This window comes from Anticarsia gemmatalis, chromosome 12, assembly GCF_050436995.1.
Source record: "Anticarsia gemmatalis isolate Benzon Research Colony breed Stoneville strain chromosome 12, ilAntGemm2 primary, whole genome shotgun sequence".
Lineage (NCBI taxonomy): Eukaryota > Metazoa > Arthropoda > Insecta > Lepidoptera > Erebidae > Anticarsia > Anticarsia gemmatalis.
In genome coordinates, this window is record NC_134756.1 from 13,219,273 (window position 1) to 13,231,629 (window position 12,357).

General features: G+C 43.0%; 2 protein-coding genes across 3 annotated transcripts; one reads left to right on the forward strand and one right to left on the reverse strand.

The window, feature by feature from the left end:
- The first annotated feature begins 510 nt into the window (after positions 1-510).
- Positions 511-1,256, forward strand: mRpL14 (mitochondrial ribosomal protein L14). Its single transcript, XM_076121042.1, has 2 exons — positions 511-771; positions 934-1,256. Exons 1-2 carry the CDS (start codon positions 588-590, stop codon positions 1,200-1,202), a joined length of 453 nt encoding a protein of 150 aa, XP_075977157.1. The 5' UTR covers positions 511-587; the 3' UTR covers positions 1,203-1,256.
- Positions 1,257-1,659: 403 nt separating this feature from the next.
- Positions 1,660-12,151, reverse strand: LOC142977258 (calcineurin subunit B type 2). Of its 2 annotated transcripts, XM_076121039.1 has the most exons (6): positions 11,951-12,151; positions 11,679-11,718; positions 11,267-11,302; positions 8,755-8,918; positions 4,819-4,953; positions 1,660-4,601 (listed from the first exon to the last, which is right to left on the reverse strand). In XM_076121039.1, the coding sequence occupies exons 1-6, from the start codon at positions 11,951-11,953 to the stop codon at positions 4,431-4,433; spliced, it is 549 nt and encodes a 182-aa protein (XP_075977154.1). In that variant the 5' UTR covers positions 11,954-12,151; the 3' UTR covers positions 1,660-4,430. The 2 variants fall into 2 exon arrangements, with proteins under 2 accessions (XP_075977154.1, XP_075977156.1); XM_076121041.1 differs by lacking the exon at positions 11,267-11,302 and having other exon boundaries at positions 11,951-12,137.
- Between the last annotated feature and the right edge of the window lie 206 nt (positions 12,152-12,357).

Genomic DNA, 12,357 nt, shown 5'->3' on the forward strand with positions numbered 1-12,357 from the left:
TGGAGCCTCGAGGGCAGGAGCGATGGTTTTGCATGCTCTAGAATTCACTGCAACAATCTCAATCATCATAAATACGTCAAAAATTAACTTATTTTGGGCAATACGCTAAGCATTTCAAAAATTGCGTTATAGGCTTTTGTACTGAGCTGGGGTTCGAATCCAATCAATCATGGATAAGGCATGTAGCATTATCCATTATTGGGTTTCATTCAGCTACATAGCAGCTTTAAATATTTGGTTTGATAATTTTGAGCATTCAAATATAATGTGCTAAGGATACATAACCTGCGAAGAGACTAGGCAGTTTCGCCTACAAAACGAATGGGCTTTTAAAGATAATTATTAGTCCACAGAAAAAATCTTAGTATATATCAATATTTTTTAACAATCTATAACCTAGCCAACATGCACCAGGCGGGATTGGAACATGTTAGAGGCCCTATTTATGTGAAACACAAGTCCAAACATATTCCAATTTCTGAACGATAGAGTAACAGTCATTACGAAGGAACTGTCATTCGCACAATCTGTCAAAAACATAACCTCACTATTTCTTTCTAGATATTTTTGGTAAACAGTGAAATAAAATGCTAAGATCACTGATCAGCAAGATCAGCGCCTCGCAGCCATCATGCGGGTTCCACACCACGGCGTGCATGAACGAAGTGAGACTATTAAGTCGGCTGCGAGTAGTGGACAACTCGGAGATTGGCAAGAGAGCCATGGCTGAGGGCAAGCCGCCTAAAGTTATCTGCGTTTATAACAAACAACGTACGTTATTAAACATTCTATTGCCTATATTTACCCAAATAATTCAATAATTGTTGCAACTGCCTAGGTATCCTGTTCATTAAAATAAAAGACATAAGTTATACAACTTCTTACTGACTTCTTCTTTACTACTTATTAAATGTTACCCTCGTTTGGTTTCAGGTGTGGGCTATATTGGCGACAGAGTGATGGTAGCTATCAAAGGTCAGAAAAAGAAGGGTATCCTTGTAGGATTGAAGCAGACACAGAAGGTGAAGGTTCCCAAGTTCGACAGCAACAATGTGGTGCTCATAGACGACAATGGCACTCCGCTGGGCAACCGCATCCACGTGCCCATCCCCACCATACTGCGCACCATACTCAAGGAGAGAACGCACTCCAAGGGAGCAGATTACACCAAGTTGTTAGGAATAGCCACCAGATTTGTGTAGAACTAGTTGTAATTAAGTAGATAATTGTAGGATATTAATAAATTGTTAATTATTCTTGCTATTTTATTGCAATCATCAGTCAAATTCTCAATTAAGTGCTTTAGATTTCATATTGAATGTAAATTCTTTTTTAATTGACATCTTATACTAAGAATATTGCTCTCATGTCGCGGGTACAACCATACTAACAACAGACACAAAGTACTATCAGACCAGAAACAACTATTTGTGGATCGCACAAATCATTGTTCCGTGTAGGAATCTAACCCACGACCGCTCAACGCAACAGTACGGCGTAGCGACCTTAACCATTGTTCCACAGTGGCACAGAGGCAGTCAAAATTTGCATAGATCACAGTTCAATTGCACAACAAGTAAAATACCATTAATTTGCTCACCAATGGATTATAACTTTTATGTAGGGGTTGGATTGATGTAAAATAAAAACAAAAAACCGTAATCATTGAAATTTGAAAATTTAATAAAACTTATGTTCAGTTTCACTTTAGAGTAGACTTAATTAAGACACGCTACCTACCGATGGAGATGAGCAGACGACACGACATCAACATTTACAGTGTATATCATATATTTTCCTACAAGTATATAGCGTCGCCGCCGCCGCGCGCTGCACACACTAACACACACAAACACACGCGCGCGCGCCATAGTGCAGTATTGCTTATCACAGCACATTCACTGAATGGCCACTAACGCCCCCTTCATGAAAACATAGTACTCTGATGTGAGTGCTTGTTATAGCAGTTGCTGATATATGTATCTCTGTCTGCATCTAAATGCACGTGGGCTAATACGTATTTGAATTGTGATGTGAAAGATGCAGTAGATATAGATTATAGTGTGTGGTGAGCGCGTGTGCAGCGCGGTGCGGCGCGCAGTAAGTAAGTATAAGGCTTTAGAATTGGTATATTGCTAATGTAACATTCAATTTGTTAAAGCTGTGGACGATACCTATGCACGATGACACAATATGTCCGAAGAATCACATAAATACTCGTAACACTATCGAAGTATCAACAAGGCGAGCGGGTCGCCGCTAACGAAGTAGGTATCATATCATTCGTATCTCGTATAGTATAGTAATGCACAACAGCTGTGACTAGACATCAAGATTCACGTGCGCGGTCGTGCGTGCTCGACGACTGCTGCCACTCGGGAACATATCTTACCATTAACAACACACGACTATAAACACAAGTAACTATGCTAAATCATTTAAATCTTCTGATAAATAACTATATCGTCTCGGGATCAACGAATAAACACTCCTACATACAGTATATATTACAAAACACGGGCGTTAAACACAAACTCCAATACATAGTTATTTATTTGTACATAAGTGGCGTCACACCGAAGAGCCACGTCGCGGGGGACAGGCGGGAGCGGAGCGGAGCGGAGGCGGGAGCGAGGCGAGGCGGAGGCGGAGGTCATTTGTACGCTTTGAAGGCGATCACGGCGTCGAGCACCTGCCGACAGCAGGCGGTCAGTGACCTGCGTGACGTCACGACACCAGAAGACCACACGATATCACCCCGCCGCAAGCTGCGAAGCACACGCCCACAACAAAAGCGAAGCGCTGCATCGCTATAAATACTGCGTAGTAGTGACGTATTCATAGTTGTTCACAAAATCGCACGCGGCCATTCATATAGTGTGGTCCCCTTCGGGCGAGGAATGAGGGAGAGGGATGGAGTGAGAGAGCGGAGAGGGTGTAGAACTGTAGACGGTACACGCATGGCTCTCGACCGCTTACACTATAATCGAGTGTTGATACAAGTCTAAACAGCTAAAATCGTAAAACTTCATTAATTGTATAAAATTCGGATAAGGCGATAAGATCAGTGTATAATAAGTATAGTAATAAAGTACACGGCGATTATGATGCGTCCGTCCGTCCGCCGCGGGGTCACCGCCACAGTGCCAGTGTGCCGGGGACTAGTGCCGCTGGTGGAGCTGGTGGTGGTGCTGGAGGTGTCAGTGAGCTAGGTGCTGGCGGTGCGGCGGAGGGCGGAGGGACGCGGGCTCGCGGCGTCAAACCATACACAGATTAGTCTTAACGATAAAACAATCCCTCCTCTACATCGTTACATGCGACACTGAGAGGCTACGTGATATGACGGTGAGTGAGAGTGCGGCGACGAGACGTGGACTACCGACACTACCGTGAGATGAACTCGTCGAACTCGTTCATAAAATACTAAATAACAAAATAAACTAAAATTACTGCAACAAAAAACTACAATAAAAAATCTACGTCCGATTCGACTACGATAAAGATCGTCTAATGATGTATAACTATAATAATATAATGTATGTATATCTTAAAGTTAAATAGATTTTTAAAACGTATTACGATAGATCTAGCGCGGGTCGGTCGCGGCGCACCCCGCCCCGCCCCCCGCGCCACCAGCGCTAGCCCTCACCATCTGCCGGCCTCTTCTAACACTAATCTGTCACTGGACAACAATACTGGTCACTTTTGTACGATTATGTCTTGTCAGGGTCACAAACTAAATTCAAGCGAGGTACGGTTTGATCGGTATCTCTGTGCTTTATAACTTTGTAATAAGTATGTGTAATGTTTATGAGTGACATCGCTGGTTCGCGGTTATATTTAGCGCGGACATAAACACGTGTCACAGGAAATGTGGCCAGTTAATGTATGCCGTGCTACATTGTGCGTGAGATACGACGACAGGAAAACAATTAAGCGATTTAAACGGAGAGTTTCCCGCAGTCGATGCAATCGCCGGTAAGTACGTGAGGCGCAGATAATGACGGCTATTGTGAGCCGTGACCGCTGTCGTGTCACACACGACACGACAACTCACGCGTAATTATATCATTTATATAGAATAACGTTCTCCACACAGATTCACTTGTACACAAACTAAGTTTTAGAAAAAATATTACACATCGTAATTATAATAGGTAGATACGTTATTAGTGTCTAGCGACGGGAATAAACGCGATCATACATTTTTGTCTTAGTTTGCATGATCGACCAGATGGCCTCGCCGTGAGCGAAAGTTTTTATATGACTACCCTCAAAATTGCTTGTAGTAAGTACGTGGTGGCGGCGAGGGCTGGCTCGGGGTGGCGGGGTGTGCGGGGGTGGTCGCGGCCGACTCGCAATTTGAATAGTGTTCTAGCTAGAGCGGGAGTGTGAGGAGAGGGGCGGGCCGGTGGCGGGGGAGGGGGCGCCTAGACGTCGACCACCATCTTCTTGTGTATGTCGGTGTTGCCCACCACGTTGCAGAACTCCTCGAACGAGATCTTGCCGTCCTCGTCCTTGTCGGCGAACAGGATCGTCTTGTCCACGATCTGCTGCAGCTGCGTGTCCTTCAGGTTGTTGCCCACCATCATCTTCAGCACCTGCAACGCACACAGACGCACAATGCTCATCACTACCGACCACATCATATATATAGACATCTTAGCTATTATAGTTTTCAGATGATTACTTAAGCATCTTTTTATGGAGCAGAGTGGACAAGTATTGTGTATAGGAGGAAAACAGTTGGCTAGCTGTTATCGGTCCAAACAGTCGGGAGGATATAATTATGAACATTAGAAGTACAAGTATAATTACCTGGAAGAGTTCACCGTTGGATATGAAGCCGTCGTTGTCCATGTCGTAGATGCGGAACGCGAAGCGCAGCTTGGACAGCTTGTCGCCCTTCACGCTGAACTGCGACACGCCCTGGATGAACTCCTTGAAGTCCACCTGCAACCACACACACACACACCGTTCAGAGCATACCCTCTCCTAGAACTATGTTAACACAAATATGTCTGTCACATGACATAATAATGGGGACTGCCTTTTAGACACGGTAAACTAGTACCTAAGCACAAAATGAATGATCACTTAGGTATATTGAACCTTTTCTAAACAGCCCTATTTGCAGACAATCAGTTTGTAGGTACAAAGCATGTATTTTCAGGTTTTCCTTAACCGTTGAGTCAAGTTGGTAAGGTGTTATTCATTTCTAATTCACAAAAGAATGCTTACTTTTAATTGTGAGTATTAACCAGTGTTATAATGTGTGTAGACGCGTGGGTCGTCAGTGTGTGTAGTGTCTGTATCCGTGTGTGTCATGTGCTAGTCTGTGGCACACGCTGCACCTAGTGCACACAGAGTACAGCTCCACAGCGCGCTTATCACCACTGCATCCATCTCTCTTATCAACGTATTATTCTCGTATTTGACACGGATTTCCTGTTAAATCCACGAACCGAAAATAGCGTGCTAAAATACCAATGAAACGATGTAGTCAATAATGAACGATCATGTGAAAACGAGTTAAGTATTTATAAATATGTAGGTATGGTGTCATCATCGACGACTATCACCAATATATGCTACGTTATAATTAATTCTACGCAACGAAATACCTATTTGTATTGTTTGTGGTGAGTTCTAAGTAATTGTAATGTCTGACGAAGCTAAACGATGTCAACTTGCAAGTCTTATACAAAATAATGTTCACAGTTTAAATGTGTGCCCTATTCAACTCTAGTTCTAAGTTTTACTAGTGTCCTACAAGTGCATAGAAAAGAGCTCGCCAGCCAAGTCGTGTCATATCGTAGTTTATTAAAATGTCAGGTCCTCGTTACTTTTTCCCTGTTTGTAACGCAGTACCTCACATAACAATGTGAAGTTGTGCAGTAGTATGTTCTGTACTGTCGTATGGCAAGAGTTCAACCTGGTGCCACAACGCAAGCCGCCCGATAGACCTTTGACGTGGTTTAACGACTGTTATCTTAATTGACTACAACCGGGACCGACTTTCTTCGTGCCCTCCAAAGCACGGAAACGCTCAGTTCAATTGCCACTATGCGGTCACCAATCTACAGAATGACCGCGCCGACGGTTGCTTAACCCACTGATCGTTAACCGTCCCATGAGCACAACTGGCTATGAGCGCCTCAATGCAGTTGTGTTAAAACGTTATATTTAGAAAGTATCGTAAATGGTAATCACAACCAGCAGAATGATGATAACGCATACATTTGTGTATGTTGTGTGTTAGATCGTGGGTGCGTTATCAGTGGCCCGTGCTCGGTATCACTCGCGATCAGGTGGCAGCTATCAGAGCCATGTAAACAAACACATAACACCAACACAACATCAATAAATACTTGGACGCTTAATCACCAATAATGACGACTCACCGAGACTTGGCTTTTAATTACATCAGCTACACTACAAGATTAGGCGTACCTAATACATAATGCACAGTGTATAGAGCGCTTATATCGGTAGGTTTCATATTTGATGCGCCCATAGCCAGTTGCGCTTACCGGTCAGTAAACGATACGTGGGTTAAGCAAACCTTGGCGCGGTCATTCCGTAGATGGGTGAGCAAAGTGGTATTTGAACTAGGAGTCCCTGTACTTCGCAGAGCACGTACAAAAGTCGGCTAACTGATGATTGAGATTACAGTTGTTAAGCCACGTTAAAGGCCTTAGGGCGGCTTGAACAACTTTGACACTAGGTTGACCACTAACTATACGATAATTAACAAAAAAAACGTTATTTTCTATGATTAAGGAAGTGTTAAGATCATACAACTCACAGACTCAGGGGGGAGCTAATGGCGTTTCAATAACGACCAAGTTCGATAGCGACAAAGTTAAACAGAAGCAATGTCGATAGAGTTTATATCACAAGTTACTACTGTACCATCAAGCCCCGATGGCGAAGATGGTTTAATATCATTCAATCATCATTGTATTATTACATATTAACGCGTACAACCAAGGAACCAAATCGAAAACGTTTGTTCTTGACCTTCTTCTTGTTTTCTACTGCCGGCCACTTGTCTTCGTCGAATTATAAATACAGTATAATGTGATCTTCCCCTTTCGCACCACAGCCAAAATACTAGAGTACAATGTAGGAATATGCATGAGATGTTAAATGTCAGCGCTCTCAATGTAATACGTGTAGGTACCTATGTAAGTGAAGCGAGGAGCTATGTTCCAAGCCGTGACGTCACCGCTGTTTGGACAACTATGTCAATGTTTGGCTTCAACTCGCCTCCTTGATTACTAATTCTTATTTAATAAAGCAAATCCGACCGAATTCCTTTAAGTTAATGCCTTTACGAGACTCAACTATGTATGAAAATTGTTACTATCTGGAACATGGACACGACTTTACGAGACAACTATAGATAGACAAAGATGTATCTTTCCGTGGCTCAGTTGTAGAGTGAAAACCTAATTAGCATGAACATGATGAGGTCGTGCTGAGAGCTGATCTTGGGTGCGCGACACAAAAGTTCGATACATAGTAAAATGCGCTTCCCCGCTCGTGGACGTAATGAGCGCGAAAGTTGTAAGAGCTACGAGTATCGGGGTCACAGCGATAATACTACGAGCCGCCTTCAACACGACGCCTGTGTGCCATTGTATAAGTATAATGTACGTATACCTATATTGAATATCTCAATACATGTAGGTATCGCGCTAGTTGACATTCAGCGCACACCGAGCGCCAGCCACTAACTCATGAACTTCCACTGACAGTACTACCTGTACTACACACTCGAAATATGAAGGAAGCAACAACCGGCTTTATATAATAAATACATATGATTTGTTCAAAACATTTCAATTTTATATCGCTAAGGCCGACAAGAGAGACAAGAAAGACGTGACCGGAACCGTACGGACCGTGACGCTTAAGGATGTTTCATTGTAGTTCCTGATTAGTACCATCTTTAAGAATGATATCATACAAAAAATTAAAATAATATGATCTTATCGTATGAAGCCATGCTTGATGTGAGACTATGATACGATACTACTTTACTCCCAAGACATAATATTTTTATTTACACTATCATAATAATGTGGTGCTACTGACCTAGTCTAAAAGTTTGCAACAAGCTGGCCTCTGAGCAGCCGCACTCCGAAAACGTTTACTTTCACGCCACATTAGCTAACAGTCGCGGTCTGTGATCAAGTCACCGCTTCAAGTGGTTCAACATTATGTGACATGATTGTGATGGCACACGCACACACACGCACACACACGCAGGCACGTTCGGATTATATCAGCTGGATGAACAGCAGTTCAGGGTGTACGACACAACGCACACTCTTGCTGTGAGTAGTATGAACGTAAGAACTGTCTAAATTCTATACGTAACATCAGTACACACAAATAACATCTATCCCCTTATATGGTTCCGTACGCAATCGGACTGTCTGTCCGTCTGTCGCCAGGCTATTTTTACGAAAGATGACTCTTACAATAAATTCATACTCTGTATAGGTACTATCGTTAGTGTCAGCATTTGACCTAATTGAATAAATGATTTGATTTCGAATAAGTTCCTTACTCGCCTACGTTTGTTTCATGTAGGAATCGAACTTGCGATCTCGCTATGCAGTGGCAATGGTGTGGCGACCGCCTAAATGATGATGTGCTTGTATGTAATAAATGTCTGCATGCATGGGACTGTGCCAGTGAGTGAATGAGTGAGCAATAGTGAGTGAATGAGTGAGCACGTACCTCTCCGTTCCCGTCGGCGTCGAAGATGTCGATGACGCGCTGCACGAGCGGGTTCTGCTGCAGCTCGGGCAGCGACATGAACTCGTCGATGGAGAGCGCGCCCGAGTTGTCCAGGTCCAGCTTGCGGAACCGCTTGCCGAGCCGCCGGATCTCGTCCGCGTCGACTGCGCACACATCACACATCACACCACCGCTGCCCGCCGCGCTATCTACTCTGTACTCAGCCTACTGCGCTCTACTCGGATCGATCATCGCATTCTTCGCGCTAATACATTATACACAAGTATCGACCACCGATGCCCTCGGCGCGGCGGAGCGACCTCGCGCTGGGCTCTGGGCCTCTGGCGTCGCGTGCGTCGCGTCCGCCGCTCGGAGTTCGGACTCGTCGTCTCGTGTCGCGTTTACAGCATGCACCGCGACATTTTATAGATGCATCACATTCAATACGGTACTACTCAATACAGTTCATTCACAAATAATAAATCCTAACGTATATCGTTTGTAATGTTAATGTACATAATAAGTAATATCGATACAACACGGACACATTTACTACGCGTGTACTGCTAACAAAAGATTAAGTAGGTACGTAAACGTCGTAAACATACAGGTCTAGTGTCTGTACAAAGAGTTCGTCGGAGGGCAACTGTCTCTGCACTAATGAGATGGTGAACAAGCCCGCCTGCCCGCTGCGAGTGCAACGCAGCGCGCCGCGACACTTGTTTACCCCAAATATATATTCCGGCCATGAATATTGTAACGACCGCCCCGGCGTTATCGCATAATGCGTCAGTTCGTGCGATGGAGCCGTCGTATGTACACAGACATTTGCATAGAACCAACTAATTATACAGTCAGCCACGAAGAGCCTGCTCCGCGATCGAGTCGCGCTCACGTTCGCGCTCGCGTCGCGGACGAGACGCGCGGCTCGCCCCGGCCGCGACGCCCCGTCGCTCCCGTCTCCCGCGCTACTTGACTACAATGACTACACCCAGTGCCAGCTACAGGCGACGTGGGCGACGTCACAATGTGAACAAATGCAAATTATAACACGTGAGCGCACACAGATTAACTTTTATCGACCTTCGTTGTTGGCTGTACCGTTCTATTTATAACATACAAAGCAATACTAAGGATGCCCGCTGATTACACATTCCTCTATGATGTCCAATAACGTGATAGTACAGCTATGACATTGTTATTTACTACGAATCTAAAAAATTGCAATGTGTCTGTTGGTTCAAATTGCCACGACATGCTATGAGGAGAAAAGGCGCTAAATCTTGTCGGAACGTCAACGTTGTGAGGAAACGTGTAATTCAGCCGACGACCCGGTACAGATATATCGAGTGCGACAAGCGGCCGTGTTCGCGAGCACGCCGCCCGCCGGCGACACCGACCCTCTCACACACAACATTAACTAACACAAGCCACGAAAAAGGTCAGCGTCAATGCATCACAAACAGTAGTCGCTCTACGCGCTAATGCCGTCACAATCTGCGACGAAGCGTCAGTCTTTTAGGTCGCTGAACACTTAGCGAAGCGAAGCGTTGCGGCCGGGAGCTATTTCAGTGCGCCGAGAGCACGTCGACGACACCGCCGAGCCGCCCGGTCTTCGGGATATGTTTCCACAATATTTCAAACAACATTTAGTGTAAAACCTGCTCTAAGTCAGTCATGGCTATTTTACCGCCAACTGACAGACAAAAATTTGAATAACCTAATTATAATATTTACAAAAGAGGGCAGCTTTATATTTTGTTTTAGAAAAGTAGCATATAAAGTATGCATCAAACGAAGTAACATCCAATAGCAGCATGTCTAGAGGGGTGGGGTTTGTTATGTACAAGTAGCTGACCTCTCTCTCCCGGTTGCATAGATTCCTCGCCTGAACACTCATGGTAGCATCTAATACATCCATAGCTTAAAATATCTAACTAGAAGGCGGCTGTGACGCGGGATGCACTAACAAAACATAACTATGGATCTTATGTTAAACTCATCCAGAACAATTTTTTAAACTATAATGTTACATTGAGGCAGAGGAATTATGCAAATATTCAGCACATTATCTCAACAGTGTGTCCATACTGTCCGTACAACACAAATGATACAAAAGAACACAAGTGTAACAAGCAAACAAACAAACAGAACAAGGAAAATATCAAACTCATACTGTACATATTTTAAAATATATATTCATTTGCTAAAAACTCCATTGTCTTTATTGTATTAAACCATCAACAAGTTAACTAAAAAAATATGAAAAACTGTCAGCACTGAAAAATATAATAATGCAGTGAACAATGTTAGGTTCCACGACAGGTAACACTGTAACATTGTAACATTGCACTGCCACCGTGCCACCCATACATCTGATACATTTGTTAAGATAGTACTTTGCAATGTGTTCATAGAATTACAGAAAAATTGTTCTGGACGCTAATGTGTGTGCGTGCGGTACTCTAACATGGAGATGAACATCGGAGGCGAGTGACACTACGACACTCACAGTTCTCCACCTTAAAATCAATGCAGTTTACACGCGCTGAAAACAAACCTCTTGTTATGCTTTATTTGCACACCCTACACAATACACATACTGTATGTAATGTCATTATGTCAGGTGGTCTCTCTGCTCGCTCGGGGACGAGCCAGTGTTAGCCACAGTTAGTAGAGTACATAGAAAGCAACTCATTCATTACTATGGTCATGGAAAACAGATAACAATTTATGATCACGTTATTGCCTTATTTGAATACATTATTTATTTCCAAATGTTTTATTCAAGCTACTTAAAGATATCTCTAGAACACTTGAGGCAAGAACTAAGCAATTAATATCATAGTTTTAAATGAAAAGATAAAAAGATTAGAATCGGAAAGAAGAGATGTTAGACAAATATTATCATGTTCAATACTCACAGTTTGAACATAGTTCCATGGGAATAGAATTCTCGTTACCCTGCAAGGATAAACATTTGCACACCATTATTTGTGAGAACAGTACGTACTGGACGCGTACACAGATGACGACCCTACTTGAATTAACACATAAAAACTTCAAAAATGAATTTATAATCTCCTTTGAGATTGTGAGCACCGGTTTCATTCGAGAAATAGGACCCTTTTGGCCTAAAATCGCTAAATTTTATCTCTGCATATTCAAACATCATGCACATCACATTTATACTAACCATTTTCTGTGTTTTTAATGAACTTTGTATTAAATATCAACAATAGCCGCAATTTATCGAAAATTTAGCACAAATTTTATTCAGTCGCAAATGAAAGCGCACTACACCTTCGCACCATCGATCTAAATAAATGCACAGATTATAAATTGGTACACAGATTCAAAGGAGAGATTTAATATCATTAGGTTTTGCCATTTCTAGACGTTCACCAAGATAGGTAAGTAATGATGGTAATTCAAAACCGAGCAGATTACACAAGTAATTCCTATGACCTAATGCTCACAGCAGCAGTTTTTACTTCCAAACATGACACATAATATATTTTTTTATAATAGGAATAATTGCCCTTTCCATTAAAACTTTCCGTTAAAGAGACAAAAAATTATTTAAGTGCTTTAAAGTAATAC

Excerpts from the sequence above, each read along its gene's own strand:
- LOC142977258 (XM_076121039.1), bottom strand. Across the intron at positions 11,303-11,678 it reads CATGGAACTATGTTCAAACT|CGCGTGTAAACTGCATTGAT; the intron begins GTGAGTATTGAA and ends GTTTGTTTTCAG. Across the intron at positions 4,954-8,754 it reads ACGCCGACGGGAACGGAGAG|GTGGACTTCAAGGAGTTCAT; the intron begins GTACGTGCTCAC and ends GTGTGGTTGCAG.
- mRpL14 (XM_076121042.1), top strand. The coding sequence starts at position 588 with ATGCTAAGATCACTGATCAGCAAGATCAGCGCCTCGCAGCCATCATGC. Across the intron at positions 772-933 it reads CTGCGTTTATAACAAACAAC|GTGTGGGCTATATTGGCGAC; the intron begins GTACGTTATTAA and ends GTTTGGTTTCAG.